Source organism: Neofelis nebulosa, chromosome 7 (assembly GCF_028018385.1).
Source record: "Neofelis nebulosa isolate mNeoNeb1 chromosome 7, mNeoNeb1.pri, whole genome shotgun sequence".
NCBI classification, from domain to species: domain Eukaryota; kingdom Metazoa; phylum Chordata; class Mammalia; order Carnivora; family Felidae; genus Neofelis; species Neofelis nebulosa.
This window is the reverse complement of record NC_080788.1, coordinates 74,658,603-74,678,755: the sequence shown is the minus strand read 5'-3', so window position 1 is coordinate 74,678,755 and position 20,153 is coordinate 74,658,603. Positions and strand designations below refer to the sequence as shown.

Sequence of the window (20,153 nt, the reverse complement as noted above, 5' to 3'; positions counted from 1 at the left end):
ATGTGTATGTGTGTGTGTGTGTGTATATATATATATATATATATATATATATATATATATATATGTATAAAATAGGAAAATAAAATTCAATAGCCCTCCTGGCTTTGCTAAGGTTAATAGTGGAGTTAAAATGCAAACAGGAATGAATTGTATAAGATAGTATGTGTCTCACTGTTTATTTCCAACTCAGTCACTTGGGATTTTACAGTTAAACTATCCTGCTGCTTTAAATTTAGAAATTCCATTTCTAGGGCACCTGGGTGGCTCACTCAGTTAAGCATCTGGCTTTGGCTCAGGTCAGGATCTCAAGGTTTCTGGAGCCTGCTTCAGATACTGTCTGTCTCTCTCTCTCTGCCCTTCCCCACTTGATGTCTCTCTCTCTCAAAAATAAACGTTAAAAAAAAAAAAAGAAATTCCATTTCTACTCTAAGATTCCTCATTACAATACTCTGAAGATGTTAACTACTACTACTAAATGTTTTAATCTTATAGAACCAAGTGGGTACGAGAGTGGGCTCTAGAGCTGGACTGCTGATGTTCTAATCCCAGCTCCTCAACTATTATGTACATGACCCAGGACAAGAGTCCTATCTCCTCTCTCCCTCAATTTTCTCATCTGTCAAGTAGGCATAATAATACTCCCTGCTATTTTGATGGCTGTTTATATGGGTTAATATTTGTAAAACTCTTAAAACTGTACCTAGTACATTGTAAGTGTTATACAAAATCAGTAGGGAATTTAGGGGATTCGATGAATACTTGGGATTTTCTCTCTGCCCCTCCCCTGCTTGCACTCTCTCTCTCTCAAAATAACTAAATAAACCTAAAAAAAAAAAAAATCGGAATTTAGGGAAAAAAAACTATACAAAATACTTCACATCTTTTTTCACTAATGTAGAACAAAATGAAGGAGAAAAAAAGCCAGCTCTGTGCCCCTGTTGGAAGCTCCCACTGGAACTAGAACCCCACAGTTGTAGCTCCTAAAGAGTTGTGTGTCCATTCATTCAATAATTTGAGAGCCTAGTATGTGCTGTAACTGACCAGGAATCAGACACACCCTCTGCCCTCAAAGGCCTTGCAGTGGGGTTAGAGATCAGAACTCTAATCCACTTTTTCACAGATGAGAAAACTGAGGTCCAGAGAAGTTATGCCTTGCTCAAGGTCACACAGCAAAATATCATCAGAGGTGAGACCAGAGCGTTTTCCCACAACTCAGTTCAGAACTCTTTTCCAATTGACCACCCCACCCTTTTGAGGGTCACATCTCAGCTATTTGAGATACTACCTAGTTTTCATGACCCTCCCTTCTGTGCACCCACTGTCACCCTCGCTCCCAAACCTGGAGCCTAGGATTTAGAAAAGAAAACGGTGAGCCCTGAAGAGAAAGTCACACACTGGGTATTTTGAACCATCCTCTGCAAGAAAAGGAAAGGTTACTCTGGTCTCCCAGCATTAACTCTTCCTGTGCCGGAGAGGTTGAGGCCGTTTAAAAACAAAAAACCTGAGTGGTCTCACTCAGGACCGAAAGGGTAGATCCCCGCCCCCTGGTAAAGCAGCGAAGACAGATGGGGAGCCACCTGTCAGAGGACTGTGGGCGGGGGCCGGGACCGAGAGGGCCGCGGGACCAGAGGGTGAGCGCCGCTGAGCGCACGCTCAGAGCAGACAGTTCGCAGGAGGCAAGAGATGATGGTCTAAAACCCTGGGAGCTGACGGCCAGAGCGGGAGGAAAGGTAGTCACGGAGGGGAGGCAGAGCTACAGGAGGTGGGGGATCCTGGAGGTGACAGCAAGGAGAGTACGCAACCGCGAGGGGCAGCTCCAGCGAGGACGCCGGGCGGTCGGGCGAGAGAAGGCAGGGCAGCGCCGCGGCGCTGCGGGCGGGCTCCGCCAGGGCGGGGGGTGCCATGTCTCGAGAGCGGCCCCCCCGCACCGACATCCCGCGCAACCTGAGCTTCATAGCCGCGCTGACGGAGCGTGCCTACTACCGCAGCCAGCGGCCCAGCCTCGAGGAGGAGCCGGAGGTGGAGCCAGGCGAGGGCGGGGCGCGCCTCGGGGCCCGGTCCCGAGCTCACGCTCCGAGTCGGGGTCGCCGGGCCCTCTCTGCGCCAGCCGGAGGCGGCGGAGTTCGGGTGCCTCGCAGCCGCAGCCCCGACACCCGCAAGAGAGTGCGTTTCGCCGACGCGCTTGGGCTGGAGCTGGCCGCGGTGCGCCGCTTCCGCCCCGGAGAGTTGCCCCGGGTGCCCCGCCACGTGCAAGTTCAGCTGCAGAGAGACGCCCTCCGCCACTTCGCGCCGTGCCAGCCTCGCGCCCGCGGCCTCCAGGTAGGCGGGCAGCATCGGCACGCCCCTTCCCCGGCACCTCCCCTACCCGGTCGCAGCAGGCGGCCGATTTAGCAAGGAACACCCATCTCCATTCCCAGCCCTAGGTTTGTTCTCGCTCATCCCTTTTGGTGCCACTCTCCCAGCTGGGCTCCACTCCGACTGCTGGACGCCGGGGTCCGCTTCGGATTGGTCCAGTGCCTCACCCTGACCCCGCCCCCTGTCTCTCCTCTCCTCCCCACCCCCTCAGGAGGCGCGCGCCGCCCTAGAGCCGGCCAGCGAGCCCGGCTTCGCCGCCCGCTTGCAGGCGCAGCGCATCTGCCTGGAACGCGCCGAGGCGGGACCGCTGGGCGTGGCCGGGAGCGCGCGTGTGCTGGACCTTGCCTACGAGAAGCGCGTGAGTGTGCGCTGGAGCGCTGACGGCTGGCGGAGCCAACGCGAGGCCCCCGCCTCCTACGCCGGTCCGGCCCCGCCCCCGCCGCGCGCGGATCGCTTCGCCTTCCGCCTTCCGGCGCCACCCATTGGGGGCGCCCTGCTTTTCGCCTTGCGCTACCGCGTGACCGGCCACGAGTTCTGGGACAACAACGGCGGCCGTGACTATGCTCTACGGGGGCCCGAGCACCCCGGGAGTGGCGGAGCCCCGGAGCCCCAGGGCTGGATCCACTTTATCTGAGACTCCTGCGGCCGACGGCGCAAAAAGCAAAGGCACCCAGGGGCCGGGGGAGCCCGAAGATTTGGCTGGGAAGAACGAAAGAAACCGAAATTGGCTGGGAGCTGTCCAAGAGAGTCAAGTGGGGGAGGGCGAGGAGGACGGGAGAATTCAAAGGGGTGTGGGAGTGGGCGGAATCGAGGAAGGTTGGGAGGTGGTGTAAAACATTAGTTGGATGTGAGTGATAGTAACCCAACGCATATAGGAAAGAAAACCAGAAAAGGCTCTGGGGGGATTAGGGAAAAAAAAAAGCCAAGATTGGGGTTGATGATGATGTCCTATTCCGTGAGCTGGCACTGGGAGAAAGTAAGTGGGTTCGTCAGGCCTAGGAAGTTGAAGGTTAAGGTTATCTCTTTGGGATTGAGGAAGTATTATGTTTGAAATATGAGCCCACCCTACTGAAGTCATTTGGAGTGCCAGCTTTTTCCCTCTCTTACCCGCCTTTGCCACCTCAGGTCCCTAGCCCTGCCCATCCTAAGCTTTAACTCAGCCATAATTGCCTTGCTTAAGTCCCAGGATAAGTCCCCTGTTATTCCCGAAGATCCCAGGCTTCATTCTCCCCTGACTGGCTGGGGAGTGATGGCAGACCCCCGCCGCCCCCAGGCAGTCCTGGGGATTAAAATGAAGGCAAAACCAACTCCAGGCCTGTCCTTGTAGCCAAATAATGTCGTGCCTGAGGAGTTGGTACACTCAGGGGCTTCCAGAAAAATGCCAGCCTTACCTTTCTGGGGTGCCTTTTAATGACCCCTAAGCACTTTATGGAATGCATTTGTCAAGGAACAATGAGTCACAAGAATCACTCTAATTCTGCCTCAGAAGGAAAGAGTCACTGACTAGCTGTATTACTTTGGGCAATGTTACTTCACCTCTCTGGGCCCCAGTCTCCAACTTGGGAAATTAGATTTTGATTAAGTGATCTCATACAGCTGATTCTTGCTCTGACATTTTATGATCTACTGAGTGGCAGAGTGTGGATGAGAAGCCACATTCTCCAACCTACAGTTGGAGTACCACAGGTCAGAACACAAAGCATCCCAGCATTGGATTGAGGCCAAGGATGTGTCCTCCAGTTTTTGACACAGATACTCCAGAGGCCAATAAGCATCCCATAACCAGCTTGCAGCCTTATGGTATTCCAACACCTTTTTCAAACTGCAGCTCATCCTCTGCCCCTTGCCTTTTGCTCTTGCCCCCACAGACTCCCAGTCTAGGTGCTCTGAGACAGCTTTGAGTAGGTGCATCTCTGTTGGGGAAAATGATGTTTGGGAGCCCCAGAGATGAAAGGAAACAATGTTGAGGCTCTCTTGAGGATAAAGAATTATGGATATAAGAAATGGAGAACATTTCAAATAAAAAAACAAAGCTACTGAATAATTAAGTGGCACCAGAAGATGGCAGTGTGTTCTATACCCTGAGCAAGTGAAATGGGAAAGCAGGACTCTTCTACCCATTCAAAGTCATGCCTTAGGTCTCCCCTCCTGGTTAACCTCTACTGGTAGTTTTTCCTTTCCTGTTACCCTATTCCTAAGCTCTTTGCCTTTTTGTTTGTTTGTTTCTCTCTCTCATCACTTTCACTCTTTTAGCATATAGGGTATTTACCTTCGTTTTCTCTTTTCCATTTGTCTCCCTCTTCATTCTTGTTGATCTCTGCTGTTCCTTCTCCCTCCAGAAGGGGTGGAGAACCCACTTCCTTTTCTCCAAGACCATGGTTGATCCACCTTCCTCCCTCAGGCTCCTTCTTGACAGTCTTCTAGAAAGGAGAAGAGGGAAAAGAAGCAGTTCCTGATGCACATGAACAACTGCTCCCAGGTAACCAGCTCCCTGCACGCTTTTCTATCTGTTAACTAATTTCTCAAAAATTTCTGAATCCCCCTCCTCCTTATTACTAAGAGAGTGCATGCACAAAAGCCCATACATGCATTTAGAACACAGTATGGGGGCTAGTTACCCTGCCCCTCCTGTCCAAAGCCTTAGTCCTTTGAAGGAAGATGGCCGAAAGAGAGGAACTCCAAGTCACTTCTCAAAGAAATGCTGGCTTAAACATCATCCTTATCTAATGAAGAAAACAAAGAATTTCATGCATCTTGTGGAACACCTTCAGGTCAAAGTACCAGCAGAGTGAAGAAAGAAACTGCTAGAAGCCACAAAGCAATGTGCTTTTTAGTCATCAATGAAGAGCCCAAGGGAGGTTGATGGAGAGGGAGACTGGGTTGAGGCTCAGTGTATAATAATCTCTTGCCTAATGTGTATGCATTATTATGATGTATTAACAATCATAATAGCTCACATTTACTTATCTGCTAAAATCTGGTGTCTTGCATGCAATACAACCCTCAAAACAACCCTATCAGTTGAGTAATATCCCTATTTTAGAGCTTAGGAAACAGCTCTCAAAAGCTCAGTAATTTGTTCAAGATCACATAGCTAGTAAATGGCATAGCTGGGATTGTGAACTCAAGATATCTCCAGAGGTTCTGTGCATAACCATTTGATTATAGTTCTTCCTTTAAAAACAAAACTGACAACTTTGCCATATATAGTCTCTTATTAGGAAAAGACCACAGTTTCTAACTGCTCTGCCTTCCTATCCTCCCAGTCTCCTGAACTGGCATAGAGAAGGCAAAGCACTGAGGGGTCCCAAGTTCCATCCAGGAGCTTGCTGCTGTCTCCTGTACCAGTGTCCCAGCTCTGCAGAATCAGCAAGGGACCATCCTGCCTGCCTGCTAGAGAACTTGGGAGCCCACCTGAACTCCAGCTTTTCCATACATTGGGATTCTCTCCTGGCCCTAACCAACTCTCTACACGTGTTGGTGTGTCATGCCCCTTTCCACTCCCCCAAATAGTTTTGAACTGACCGATCCCTAAAGTTTCCACTAGAAAGTATCCCTGACTAGGACAATTGCTGAATGGTCTGTGCTCGGACCCTTTCTGCAAGCCCTGGTATTACTGAGTAGATAAATGTAAACTGGTTGGAGATGGAATGAAGAATAATCCATTTTTCCCTGAGCTTTCTCAGTAAGAAGTACCATGGCTCACCCACCCCCCATTCTCAGCTTTATGGAGCCAACACATGAATCTTCTAGTTTTCCCATATAGAGCTGCCCCAGGGCCTGGGAGTAAACTGACAGTCTAATCTGATATGGGAAACACTAGGAGTTTGGTGGAATCTTTAGGAAGGTATGTGTTAGGCATTGGGATAGGGACTTTCCCCTAAAGGCTGATGACTATATGAACAGGAGCAATTTGGTGTATATAACATGTCAGCCATAGACGAGGAAGTGTTATATAAGAAAAAACATTACGCTGGTCAGGGGCTTGGGTCCTTGAAGCAACACAGCTGAACCACTTTGCCTGTTTCTCCTATCCAGACCTTAGATATCTTCCTACACTTAGCTGTCTGATAGCCTTCCTTGTTCTTTTGTTTCTCTTTATGAATGTAGCGCATCATTTATTGTCACAATAAGCCATAACTTCTGAACTCTCCAATCTAACTCCCACATTTTCTTGCTTCTAACACCTGTGTTTCTCTGGAGCTTCACTGGATCCTTCAATCCAAAGATCATAGAATCAGAGACCAGGAAAAACTTGTCTTTGGAGATTACTGGGTCCATGCTCCACTACAGATGAGGACACAGGTCCAGAGATGAGAAGTGATTTCAGCAGGGTCAGAGAATTTGTTAGTGCAGCTCAAGATGGGGCTTACCCTCAACCTTTCTGCACACATGCCATTCCTGGGCTATAAAACAGGCCTCTACATAGTCAGATCTGCGATTTTTCATGGCAAGGGATAATATCAGAAATGTTTCATTTTCTCCTGCTAGTTTCCATTCCCTTCCCCATCCAGGCATGAAAAACAAAAGGCACTTGTAGTTTTCTTTGTTTTCCCAGTCTTGGCACTTCTTTGGGTGATATTGCTGAGGAACAGTGAAGTTGCTAAAAACATGGTATAATCCACCCATTGACTAACCTGGAGAGGAAATTAAAGTTTGCTTTGTGAATTCCCCCAAACCACTGTTCTCATCAGGCCCTCCCAGAGCATCCTCATACCGTTCACAGTGTAGCCATGTTCATTGGGCCCCAAACCCACTAGTTCTGTGCCTCACTTCAGCTTCCACATGCAACTACCCTTCCTTCTGGATAAAAGACCTCATATGTGAAATAAAGTCAAAATATGAAAGTATATCATATAATATTGAGAAATTGTTTGTTTGGGGTGGAGGGTGGCAAGAAACCCAGAGGCAAGATTCCTCTCTCCCAACCCCCATTTCTTGGTCATCTCATTTCTCTATTTGCTGGTGTCCTATTGCTATGCAAAAGTTGGATGGGCAGAAGATATGGAGGAGTTGGACAGCCCTGGTATAAGACACCCCGGTATAATCCTGCCACCATTTTGAGTAGTGGTGGGAAAGTTATGAGGGTCCAGGTTTAGTTCCCTGGCACCCAGTGCCAATTCCTGGTGCAGTTAAAGGGTACTGCTTGGGTAGAAGCCCTAAGTTTCCCGTTGGATGGGGTGGGGTGGCTATTGTTACTTAAGGAGGCAATCTAAGTTACATTTCTCCTTAAGCACTGGAGGGAAGAGGAAAGCCCTTTTCTCTATCAAGGGCAACCCTAAGGCAAAAGATGAGAAATATGATGGAGAGGGAAAGCAAGGACCTCTGTCTAATCCGGAATGGAACAATAGATTAAAGTGAGGTATCCATGGGGCGCTTGGGTGGCGCAGTCGGTTAAGCGTCCGACTTCAGCCAGGTCACGATCTCGTGGTCCGTGAGTTCGAGCCCCGCGTCGGGCTCTGGGCTGATGGCTCGGAGCCTGGAGCCTGTTTCCGATTCTGTGTCTCCCTCTCTCTCTGCCCCTCCCCCGTTCATGCTCTGTCTCTCTCTGTCCCAAAAATAAATTAAAAAAAAAAAAAAAACGTTGAAAAAAAAAATAAATAAAGTGAGGTATCCTTGAAAAAATTAAGTTCTAACATAAAATTGATTTCCACATCACCTGAACGATGAGAAAATTCAATTACCCGCAAAGTAACCAGACGTTTCTAATAGGGAAGCCCTAGCCTGAGAAGAATCAGAGGCCTCTGCATTACATCATAATGGCCAAGTTGTGATGTCACTGCAGAGCACCCATACTTATATTGTGAAACCAGATAGGCTAAAGGGTAGAGTCAGCATGAAGAGCAGACACCCAAGGAGAGGTAAGTGGGGGCGTTGCAGAAGTTTTCTCCATGGCTTATTGCCTAAGTCCCTCTGTGGCCCTAATGTCTTTCCAGACGTCTCACATCTTAGTTTAGTGGTAGGCCTTTCTGAAATCCTTCTTTCACAAACTCCTTCACTGCAGCTTTTGATATCCCAGTTCCTCAAGACTTGCAGTTCTGATTGGTTAGCACTCAGCTTTTGTATTTCTTAGGAAACAAGGCACAGAACAGTGGAGCATGGTTCCCCTAAATGAGGCAGAAACTCACCATATCCATTTGGGTAGTCCCAGAGGTAGATCGAAGTTTTTGGGTGCTTGAAACATACAACTTTCAGAGCCTTTTGAAAAGAAGCATAAATGCATTAGGCCCAACAATGAAAGTGCTTTAGAATGAGAACATATAAATTATAATTTTTATTTTTTTTTTAAATTTTTTACTGTTTATTTTTTGAGAGAGAGAGAGAGAGACAGAGTGTGAGCAGGGGAGGGGCAGAGAGAAAGGGAGACACGGAATCTGAAGCAGGCTCCAGAGCCTGACACAGGGCTCAGACTCACAAACCGTGAGATCATGACCTGAGCTGAAGTCGGACGCTTAACCGACTGAGCCACCCAGGTGCCCCTAAATTATAATTTTTAAAGAGCTGACAAATATAACATAAAATCAAGAAAAATAACACAATTTTTTAAGTGTCTACTTAACATATTTTTTTACAATTTTGTTTTTGGCTGCATGCTCTTTAATATTTTTTCATATGATGCGTATATATATAATGTTTTCTATAAGGAGTATAGAAAGGTAATTCAGTCTTCTACATGATCACTTTTTAAAAATTCTTAGTGATTTAGAAAATGTTCACCTTCGCACTTTATAAGTGGTAATGTCATAATTTTTAGGATTTTTGTCAAACTTGAAGAAAACACTCAAATTTCTTTGATATTTGTGGTGTAAAATTTCAGAGCACTTCAAATTTGTAATGATTAATGCCATATACTCTGAATTGTTGACATTAGAATTATACCTAGAAGTTATATGTATTAGTCTGCTGGAGTTGCCATACAAAATACAACAGACTGGGTAGCTTAAACAGAAATTCTCCCACAGTGTAGAGGATAGAAGTCTGAGATCAAGGCATTGGCAGAGTTGACTTGATTCTGAGGTTCCCCTCCTTGGCTTATAGACAGACATCTTCTCCCTAGCTTCTCATGGTCTTTCCTATGTTCATGTCTGTGTCCAAATTTCCTATTGTAAAGACACCAGTCTAACTGGGTTAGGACTCACCCTGAAGACTTCATTTTAACTTAATTACCTCTTTATAGACCTTACTTCCAAATAAACTTACATTCTAAAGTACTAGGAATTAGGACTTTACTATATGAATGGGGGGGGGGGGCAACACCATTCAGCCTATAACACTATGCTTAATATTAAACTACTTACTAATAAACTACTAACCCCAAACTAAATGTATCCTCAAATTAACTTCCCTAGCCAATCCCCAAATATCCATGGCATTTCCACTGCCACCTGACAAAAGAAGAAGTGTAATGGAGGGGAAGTCAGAAAGAAAAGGGACCTCAATCTTAACCAATTGCAGTTTAAATATTTTTTTCAAAATTTACAAAAAGCCATGACCACATTATCACATTGCTGGGGCTCTAGTGCACCTACAGTGCTTTAGAAGAGGTCTGTGCAAGGGATGGTCCTAAAAGTTCAGTTTCTTTACCTATAGGGTAAATGTGTCTGTCAGTCCTGCTAGTATCTGAACCATGCAAACAGAAACAGAATTTTCACCAAAGATGGGGGATTAACATCTCTACATTGAGGATAACATGAGTCCCCACTCTTCTGCACTAGTCCCAGGAAGAGCTGGGAGGGTTAGTGTCTTGCTAAAGGTGAGGCCCTCCTTTCTCTGATATTGTCAGCCTGGATCTCTTCCTCTCTTCCAATCCCCACCACAGGACACTCCATCTTCTAAATCTTTAGGGTGAAATCCACATCAAAGAGGGAGGCTTCAGCCTGTACTCCAAAACTAGGGCAGAGGAGTTTCTTCTGTCCTTGGATTTTCCTTCTCCTAAACCTGTCTTCAATTCTGCTCCCTACTTCTGTCTCAGGAGCGTGTTTCTGAGAATTGAAAGGTGGCACATTTGTCCATCTTTCATATTTCCAAGCCCATGATCAGTGATGCCCAGAATGCCTAACTGAATCCTCTAGGGACTGGCACTACGTTCCCACAGACATTGCCTGCCTGGCTTTCCAGCCAGATAAGCATGTCAACCAGACAACCCAGTCTTGTTATTTTTTTAGATTATGAAAGAACAAACTCTCCACTGAAAACTGAGGGCTGCTGCTGCCTACAATGTTTCACTTTTCCTTTCATCACTTACAAACCATTGGGGCATTGTAGTAGTCATGATTTAGGACAAACTTTGTATATACCACCAGCCCTGGCTTAAACCCTGAGGGATCAGAAGTTTCTAACTCTAAATCTGAGTATATATATCTTTGCTTTTTTTACTCCTATGATGTTTTTGCCGGATACCAGTTTGAAGGATGTAGGGCTGGCTCTTAGAAGTTTAGTTTTATTAAATGTAATGGGGCTGGGGGCAGGCAGGGGTAAATACAGGGATAGTAACATAAAATAGGGCTCAATGCTGAAGAGGAAATAAATTTTCTTTCTTTCTTTCTTTCTTATCTAGGAAATAAATTTCTGAATTCTGACAACCTTGAAAGAGCTCTAGACCTTAAATTGGAGTAATAATGAGTAGTGGTGTTTTGGGGGAGTATATAGAGAGGGGTGAGGTCTATCTGCGGAATACAGGGCAAAGTCTGAAATTTTTTAATAAATTACTGTGGCTATATAAGCTATTAAGTGACCTAAATAGGCAAGAAGACAGTTTCAAAGACCAGCGTGAGAACAAAAGAATCACTTCAGAAAGTACCATTCCCAAGTTTTAGTCAAAGACGGAGAATCCTAAATATACAAACTTTTGGCCCAGAACTTCGGGGTGTGGACTACCACTTTGGTGAAAAGTCCATTTCATTGCCATCCCTTTCTAGACAAGAGAAAACCAAGGTCCCCAGATATGAGGTGGAGTTCCAGGTCCTCTTCACTGGGACAGAAAGGGGACCTGGGGATCTGGTAGGTCCCAAACAGGTGCCCCCTTCTGACACTTCGTCTTTGGGAACACCTGTGCAGTGTTCCGAAGGCGCCGGACAGCTAGGATCCTCGTCTTTCAGGTGGCAAGACATTTGATCCATCTGTAGAACAAGTTCCCGGTTGCTCTAGGCGCTACATTTACAACGACGCTGCTGACGGCGGTTGGGCCCTCGGCTGGGCGGGCGCGGCTCAGCTCGTGCTTAAGTCTGACAAGGGGGTGCTGAAAAAAGTCTTCCTTCGGGAAGAACAAATAGGGAATAATTGTAAGGCAATTCAACAAACTGCTGTGAATTCCCAGGGGAATTTCGGGACGACCAGGGCTCGCAGTGCTCCGAAGGTCCGGCGCGGAAAGGTCGAAGGCGGGGGGAGGTACCATTCACAGCACCCTGGCCCCGGGGGACATCTTCCCTGCCCCACGCAGCCAATAGCCACCCCAGCTGAAGCCGACGCAGCCAATAGCCGACTTCAGCCGAGACTCACGCAGCCAATGGTCGGCCCAGTGCGTTCCGCCAGTGTCCGCCTGCCTGCGTCTACCAATCCGGACTCGGGCCACCTTGGCACCGCCCCTGGAGCACCCCCCACCCATCCGCCCCGCCCCCAACTCGCTCGAGCAGGGTTGGGCTTAGACGGGCGCGCTCTCGGGGACAGGGGGGGCAGTCCCGGTCCCGGCCCTCCGCGCGGGTGGGCTTGGAGCAGGCCGCACCGGGCGGGAACCCCACTCCCACCCCGGAGGCCCCCTGCCCTTTCTCCCCCTTTCCCCCCGGCCCATGGTGCGAGGCTGGGAGCCGCCGCCCGGGCCGGACCGCGGTGAGTGATCCCCAGCCCCTTCGACTTCCCCTCCTAGCCCCTGTACGATCTCCGACCTCCGGAGCCCCATCCCTGCGCTGGGGGGAGGAGGATTCTAGGCTCGAAGTCGCCTGGTTCTTTCTCCTCTGGACTTTTCGGTTCCCTGTTGTAACTGGGGGAGGGTGAGTGGGTGTGTAGGGAGGAGGGGAAGGCTGGATTGGGACGGTCTCGGCGAGGGGAGGATTGAGATTCGCCTGCTCCCTGGGGCTCATCGCCCCAAGTGCAGCAACTTTTTGTTCTCTGACCCAGTTTGGAGCCTTGTAGACTGCCTGCGAAATGGAGGATAGGAGAAACGTTTCCTTCCCAGGCCTCCACCTCCCCCCCACGACTACCTCCTGGCGACCTCAGCACACGTACAGAAATCTGGCCTTACTTCTGGGGAGCAGTGGTCTTTGGGAATGAAAGGTTTGGGAGAAACTGCCCCTGACCCCCCTACCCAGCCATACTCAGAAAACAAACCAGGAAAAAGAACCCAAATCCTCAGAGGTTCCTGGTTTTGCGTCCTAATATGAGACTTCTAAACTGAAAGAAGACTCAAGCTGAGACCTGTTTGGTAATGTGGGCCCAGATCAGGAGATCTTTTATCATACAAACCCTCCTTCTCACCATACATTTGAAGCCCTTTTATATTATATGATTAGGACAGGTAGATGGCAATGATTGGGGGGAAAAAAAAAGCCAGTTAAACTTGGGAATTTTTTAAATGATGCATACATCTCTTAAGCATTGTCATTAAAAGTATATTCATTTCACCAATCTTTTGGGGTAATATCCAGGCGTTTTCTTTATAAGTCTGCTGACTGGAGTTCCCAACTGCCTTTCTGGTATAAACTACACAAGCAAATCTCAAATCTGGCTGCACCCTGAGAACTTTTAAAAGTACTGATGCCTGAGCCCCAGTCCAGACTAATTAAGTCAGAATGAGGAGGAAGGTTCCCTGGTTTAAATTTCCCAGGTAATTCTAATGTGCCACTGCCTCTCATCATCTATGATTTCCAGGTTTGGTTTATTTAAAATGGAGTGAGAATCTAAACACTTTTGAAGCAATCTGAATGTAGAATACTTTTGAGATTTTTAAGTCCCCTGCCCCTCCAATCTTTTACAGTTGCCTACCATTCCCAACTCAACAATTGTACACTCGTTGTATTATGTCTTTCCAAAGCATTTGACTTTGTTTTCATAGAAACAATTTTTAATGCACTAGTTTTTCATAGGTTTATGTGATATTTAATTATGTTATTATATAAATAAAAAATACAAACAGGCATAAACAGGTTTGGAATCATATACAACTTGGCCCAAGCACACAGGGCAGCTGAAAGAAGCAGATGATTTTGGCACACTAGAGAGTAGCCTACCAGGCTCTAGGATGTAGCACACTGTGGGTATTGGTCATATAATCCAGTGGGTTAAGCCAGGCTCCTGGCCCAGCTGAACACCCCTCCCTTCCACTATCTCCAACTAGTATCACCAATACCCAGTCCCTTCTAGACCTATTTAAATTCTCCTGAGTCTTTCCATCCACTGTTTCCATTCATTCACATCAAGATGTATGTTCCTCTTTAAGCAATTACCACCGCTGCCTTTTTATTCAGTTGGGAGGACATAAGGCAGAGGTTCGTAACCTGGGCTTCTGGGCAGTGAGCCCTCTGAGATTATATATATATATATATATATATATATATATATATATATATATATTTGGATGTTTATGGGGGGGGGCGGGTAGTCATAACTTTCTGAGGGTCCATACCTTTATCTGATTCCCAAAGAAGTCCATGACCCAAAAAGTTGAGAAACATGTAAGTTGAATACCACTAAAAATTCTTTAAGGCCCTTAAAACTATCACCAAAACACATTTCAGGCAGCACTGCAGTTCTGTGAATAAAGATTTAGGGAATTTATGCAGGATCATATCTAGTCTCTCATTTGAACTGTCTCCTGCTTTAACCATAAGCCTAATAAGATCAAGCCTAAAGTTGTGAACACCTTTTTCCTAGGATTGTATGGACACCTACATGAAGTTTAAGGCAGTCCATTCTTTTCTTCCATCTGTCCACGGGCATGGAAAGCCCAAAGGGAAAGAGGGGTGATATCCTGTCTCTGTTTTTCTGATTATATTTTTTATTAGCTACTTAAAGTAGCAATAGGGCAAATCCAACATACTCAATAAGGATCAAATTTAGTAATTATTCAGAATTGATAATCCCACCATTACTACCATCTCTGCCCACAGGAGTCCTTTTTTCTCCAGTTTTGATTTCCCTTCTTTTTCTAACCTCTCCAAATGGAGGCACAAGAACACAAGACCCCATAGTGCCTTCATGGTGGTTTTGATTACTGTGGGGCCTACCCTCTTTGTTAATACCTCTCATGAGCCACTCTCTGATTGTAGCTTCTTCCTATGCCAAAGCAGATTCTTCCAGGGAGGCACCAGGTAGCTATACAGCTGTGCCTTAATTTAAGCCACCATTCTATATCAGGAAGTCTTCCACAATTTGTTTTGTGTAATTGGAAAACTGGATGTATATAGTACACCAAATATGGTATTTGTATTACTACATGTTATATTGAAACATCAAACTGATGTCATGAGAATCTGGAGGATAGCAACCCACATGAATGAAAGCAAAATGCTTCCTTGTAAGGCTTATAGCTGTGCCTGCCTTATTTCCTGTCTGGCAGTCTTCATCCTTACACTGGACTGCTTTCTTCCTTATGCTACATTTTTCTCATATCTAAAATGTTATTGTGTCCTTAAAAAACAAGACACAAATAAGGTTAGTAGATGTCAAGTGTTGCAGTCATTAAGTATTGTCCAGCTTAAAATTGGTGGTGTTCCTGGTGGGCCACAATGTCTAAGTGGTAGTTTAGCACCTAGCTGTGCAAGCATTTGTTCATAGGCCACGTAGCTGTGTCTGGGATGAACCTACAGGGTGAAGGTAGAGCTACTACTAAATTGGCAATTCATCTGGAAATCAAAAAGGGTTTATATCCAAATTATGGATTCAATTCTCCTAAAGCTGTTCTCATCCTTTTTTTTTTTTTTTTTTTTTTTAAACAACAAAATCCATTCGGGAATTCTATCCAACTCCCAAAATATGGAAAGCATAAAATCATATATACCCTAGTTTCTTCCACTGCTCATTAGAATTAGGACCCTGCAAAAACAGATTGAAAACAAGGATTTTAAAGAATTCAGCCTTGGCTGCATTTCCCTCCTTGTGTCTAGAAAAGGAGCATTACCATATATCAGAATCACCCTGTGAGGCTGAAGTCATGAGGAAAGCTATTTGTTGAGCCTTTACTTTGTTCTAGGCATCATGTCAACTGCGTTTTTTTAATTTAGTCATAAACTTGCAAGGAAGGTGCTGTTCTGACCTTTTTTTCTGATGGGAAACTAAGGCTTAGTGAAGTTAAATAATTTGTCCAAGGACAGCAGCATTCTAGGAAGTGGTGGAGCTGCAATTAATCTCAAAACTGCCTCACCCCAGGCCTCCACCCCAACAGCTGCTTTAGGCCTTGCCTACGCAGGACACCTAGTGCATAGTAGGTGCTTGGTAAAAATATATAACTTTACATACACTTGGCACTGTATGCATTTTTTACACATGAAGAAAGAAAAGCTCATTTAGCTACTTGTGCAAAATCACATAGCTGGTAAGTGGCGGAACTGGGATTCAAACTGCAGGTTGGCTTTACTCAAGGATCATATTTCTATCCACTCTGCTATGCTGTCTCTGTTTACCCTCTTAACGTTCTCTTCAAGCTGTATAGCCTTTAGGATCTGCATGGCCTTCGGTTCATTAGATCTGCTTTTTAAAAGGAAATGGTGACACATCAAAATGCTACCAAATTTTTCTAATTGTCATATAAAATCCTTTGATACCACACTGCACTGTAACTTCCTGGGCTTGAGATTCTTCTCAGTTCATCATGTAGCATATACATAGGAATCCTGTCGCATCCTTAACATATCAGAAGTAAATATTTATAAACTCGGGTGAGATTCCTCTAAGTGGAAAGGGTAACAGATGTGTTAAAGAGTTTCTATTTCTAATGCCCAGACAGGGAGCTGAGTTAAAATTTGGTCAACAGAACTTTCTGGGAAATAACCCGAGCAGGTGTTTCAGGAAGGCCAGAGTCAGGGCCTCTCCCTACAGCCCCCATACCCACAGACCTGGGAGCAGTGGTGCTGCTGGGGAGCTTGCAGGACCTGGCTGCAATTCCTAAAGAATCTGCCTACCTGGCCCTGGGAAGAAAGCTGGGCTGCAGAGATAAGAGCTGCAGGCCCTCTGCCCTGTGTGGAGGAGCTGTTACAGTCTGAAGGAGCTCTTCCCAACTCCCCCTGAGAGACACTGAGCTGTTGAAGAGACAAAGGCGGGGGGGGGGGGGGGGGGGGGGGGAGGGGGGAGGGGCTAACCTTTGTTCCGTGGAGGACTTGAGGTGGAAACAGTTCCCTCTCTCTACCCCCAAAGACCCAGGGGGAGTAACCCCATTTATCCCGGATACCCTATCAATTATCCTACAGAGAGAAAATAAAGCTTAGCAGATTTGGGTTTAGGGCTTGAAGGTACTATCATTCCTCTGCCTGCAGGACTTCACCACCAAGAAGAGAAAAGGAATGGGGGCAGGGGCTAGGCAGAAGGACAGTACTATCTGTCCTGCCTTCTAGAAATTCCTCTCTTGGATTCCCTGTCTCCACATTCTAGAGGTAATCATAAATTGTCAGGAGCTAAAGCATTTGCATCAGTTCTGAGATTACTGCACTTCATGTTTTTGTGGTTGAGTTTCCATTTTGTGACTCCTGTTCCATGATCTTAGAGGGTGAAGTGAGTTTGCATCAGAAAAATAAAGGCAATATAAGGATGCGTGTTCCTCCTTAACCTCTAAAGACAGATTTCACTAGTCACGTGACTTGGGGTAATGAACTTCTATGGACTTCGTTTTTTTCCATACATATGATAGGAATTATAACAGGCTCCTAAGGTTATGAAAATTAAATGAGAAATTTTTTTAAAGCACTTTAAAAGCAATCCAAAACAGTACACAATAGACAGTTGATTGTATTGGAGTCCAACATTTTGTTTGGCAGAAAATGAGCAATGGGCTGAAAGAGGAGCCCCAGTGATTGAGCTGTTTCTCTTCTTATTACAGCTATCTCTGAAGGGCACAAGTCAGAAAGCACCATGCCTCCTAATAAAGAGGCCAGCAGTCTTAATAGCTCCCCTGCGGGGCTCATCTGCCTCCCTCCAATCTCCGAGGAGCTACAGCTTGTGTGGACCCAGGCAGCCCAGACCAGTGAGCTGGATGGCAATGAACACTTGCTACAAACCTTCAGCTACTTTCCCTATCCCAGTCTAGCAGACATTGCTCTTCTCTGCTTACGCTATGGGCTGCAGATGGAAAAAGTCAAGACTTGGTTCATGGCCCAGCGCCTCCGCTGTGGCATTAGTTGGTCATCTGAAGAAATAGAAGAGACTCGAGCCCGAGTGGTCTACCATCGGGACCAGCTCCATTTCAAATCCCTTCTCTCTTTTACTCATCACGCAGGGCGGCCCCCTGAGGAGGTGCCTCCTCCAGTGCCACCTCCAGAACAAATGGGTCTTGGAATAGTGCCCTTGACTCTTAGCGAGCCTACCCAGATGAAAGGATTGAAGGTAGAGCCTGAGGAGTCCTCAGAGCTGCTGAGTCACCAGAAAGCAAAGGAACCCCTGATGGCACCTGGCAGTGGGACATTCTCCCACCAATCAGATTTTTGGCAGGATCTTCAAAGCAGTGGCCTCTCTAAGGAGCAGGCAGGCAAGGGTCCCAATCAGTCACATGGCCTAGGTTCTGCTTCCTGGAACCACTCCACAGCTGTCCACCAGCCACGTGCTCGGGATAAGCCCCCACCAATCTCATTACTTGCCAGTAGTTGTAAGCAGGAGTCAGCATCTATTATGACTCCTTCTTCTTCCTCTACCTCTTCCACTTTCCAGGTACTGGCTAATGGAGCTACTGCCACCTCTAAACCCCTCCAGTCATTGAGCTGTATCTCACAGCCACTGTCACCCAATGAACAGGCACTGCCCCCACATCTGGAGCCAGCCTGGCCCCAGGGGCTAAGACATAACTCAGTACCAGGTAGGGTTGGCCCTGCAGAGTACCTTTCCCCAGATATGCAACGCCAGCGAAAGACCAAGCGCAAAACCAAAGAGCAGCTGGCTATCCTCAAATCTTTCTTTTTACAGTGCCAATGGGCACGGCGTGAGGATTACCATAAATTAGAACAGATCACTGGCTTACCTCGGCCTGAGATTATTCAGTGGTTTGGTGACACACGCTATGCTTTGAAGCATGGGCAACTAAAATGGTTTCGGGACAACGCAGTACCTGGTGCCCCTAGTTTCCAGGACCCAGCAATTCCCACACCCCCACCTTCAACCCGCTCCTTGAATGAATGGGCTGAGACACCACCTTTGCCAAACCCCCCACCCCCACCGGATATACGACCCTTGGAGAGGTACTGGGCAGCCCACCAACAGCTTCGGGAAAGTGATATCCCTCAACTGAGTCAGGCATCAAGGCTTAGCACCCAGCAAGTACTGGATTGGTTTGACTCTCGTTTACCTGAGCCAGCTGAGGTGGTGGTTTGTCTAGATGAAGAAGAGGAGGAGGAGGAGGAGGAACTGCCAGAAGATGATGAGGATGAAGAGGAGGAGGAGGAGGAAGATGATGACGAGGATGATGATGTGATCATACAAGACTGAGGGGTGGGGGAGGGGAGGGGAGGTCTGTTACTAAAAGATGAACCAACTTAGTAACTGTTTAAACAAAGAAACCACATTTTTTTAATTACCTTGTGGCAAAGAACTAAAAAGCTTTGTGTTCTTGAGGTTGGGGGATGGGGGATGTAGTGAGGGTGGGCCAGGGAGGATGACCATAGGACCCAAAGAGAGGTGAGGATTGGTTGGGCAGAAATCAGGCCTTTAGTCTCGGTGAAGAGAGTGCTAAGGATCTGGTCCAAACCATGGGCTGGGAAACAGTTCTTGCTCTCTTCATGTCTGTTCTTTCCCCTTATTGTACTAAGGAGAGGCCAGACATTGGCCCCACGTCTTTAGTACTGGAAAGGAGGAGTAAAGAATTTTGATTCAATTGATGATTCTAGTGCATCCCCCAGTCTCACCATTTTCCCTGGAATATAAGGCTGCCTCACACCCACCCCTTTCTTCTCTGAGCACGAGTCCCTGCATAATACAGCTGAGAGTCTTAGTGTGTCCCAGTCTCACTACAAGTATTTCCTTCATGCACACCAACTTGACGCTGGGTTTTCCCTGCTTCATTACTGAGTTGCACAGGTAGCAGAATGTTTTCACTTCTGATACTGGGACCATTTTGCCTTGTACTTTTTTATCTTTTTCCAAAATCCCTCGTTCTGTTCGCTATTTGTCTCAGGGTAAATCTTCCCCATGGAGCTTGTGAAAAAGTTTAATAATTGGGTGGAGAATAATTTAGACTGGATATTTATTGGATGTGGGAACTGGGGGGAAATGTCCTTTTAAAAAGTAGAATTAGGTTACAGAGGGTAGAGGAGAGGGATGATTTCTACTGTTCAGAAGGTGGGTGCAGGTAGGTTGCAGGTTTGGTTTTACAAATCTGAAACTTCCTCCTGCCTAGCTTGACAAAGACTAATTTTTCATCTTTTTGGTGTTGGCTCAATGTGTGTCTATAATAGAGACTTTTTCCCCTCTTTATAGGATCTGTCTTGGGGACAGAGGGACCCTGGTCTTAACTGAATTGATTATTGATGTTTTAGAATGGTTTTCATCAGTTGGAGTCAGATATAAAGATATCAATGGGTTAACCATCTAGAAATAAGAGTGGAAGCCCCAAATTGCTAGAATAATAAAAGGCCAAAAATAAAATTGTTTCTCCTCCACTTTGCCACTTC

At 46.5% G+C, this 20,153-nt stretch overlaps 3 protein-coding genes across 5 annotated transcripts in view; 2 read left to right on the top strand and 1 right to left on the bottom strand.

Annotated features, from left to right (window-relative positions):
- The first annotated feature begins 27 nt into the window (after positions 1-27).
- Positions 28-11,048, top strand: PPP1R3E (protein phosphatase 1 regulatory subunit 3E). 2 transcript variants are annotated; one of them, XM_058738559.1, is made up of 4 exons: positions 28-2,319; positions 2,567-3,107; positions 4,695-4,834; positions 10,913-11,048. In XM_058738559.1, exons 1-2 carry the CDS (start codon positions 1,903-1,905, stop codon positions 2,987-2,989), a joined length of 840 nt encoding a protein of 279 aa, XP_058594542.1. In that variant the 5' UTR covers positions 28-1,902; the 3' UTR covers positions 2,990-3,107; positions 4,695-4,834; positions 10,913-11,048. The 2 variants fall into 2 exon arrangements, with proteins under 2 accessions (XP_058594542.1, XP_058594541.1); XM_058738558.1 differs by lacking the exon at positions 10,913-11,048 and having other exon boundaries at positions 4,695-7,205.
- On the top strand, positions 8,119-20,141 carry HOMEZ (homeobox and leucine zipper encoding). 2 transcript variants are annotated; one of them, XM_058738543.1, is made up of 2 exons: positions 8,119-8,216; positions 17,378-20,141. In XM_058738543.1, the coding sequence occupies exons 1-2, from the start codon at positions 8,129-8,131 to the stop codon at positions 18,970-18,972; spliced, it is 1,683 nt and encodes a 560-aa protein (XP_058594526.1). In that variant the 5' UTR covers positions 8,119-8,128; the 3' UTR covers positions 18,973-20,141. The 2 variants fall into 2 exon arrangements, with proteins under 2 accessions (XP_058594526.1, XP_058594527.1); XM_058738544.1 differs by lacking the exon at positions 8,119-8,216 and adding an exon at positions 11,975-12,180.
- Positions 11,153-20,153, bottom strand: part of RNF212B (ring finger protein 212B) — a 36,439-nt gene continuing 27,438 nt past the window's right edge. The window contains exon 15 of the mRNA XM_058738548.1: positions 11,153-11,608. Within this exon, the coding sequence (XP_058594531.1) occupies positions 11,450-11,608 (159 nt within the window). The 3' untranslated portion in view covers positions 11,153-11,449. The remainder of the gene's footprint in view (positions 11,609-20,153) is intronic.

What these genes read in the sequence shown, in the direction of transcription:
- PPP1R3E (XM_058738559.1), top strand. Translation starts at nt 1,903, where the DNA reads ATGTCTCGAGAGCGGCCCCCCCGCACCGACATCCCGCGCAACCTGAGC. An exon ending in CTCGCGCCCGCGGCCTCCAG is followed by an intron (nt 2,320 to 2,566) that starts GTAGGCGGGCAG and finishes CCACCCCCTCAG; the next exon opens with GAGGCGCGCGCCGCCCTAGA.
- HOMEZ (XM_058738543.1), top strand. Translation starts at nt 8,129, where the DNA reads ATGTCACTGCAGAGCACCCATACTTATATTGTGAAACCAGATAGGCTA. An exon ending in GAGCAGACACCCAAGGAGAG is followed by an intron (nt 8,217 to 17,377) that starts GTAAGTGGGGGC and finishes TTCTTATTACAG; the next exon opens with CTATCTCTGAAGGGCACAAG.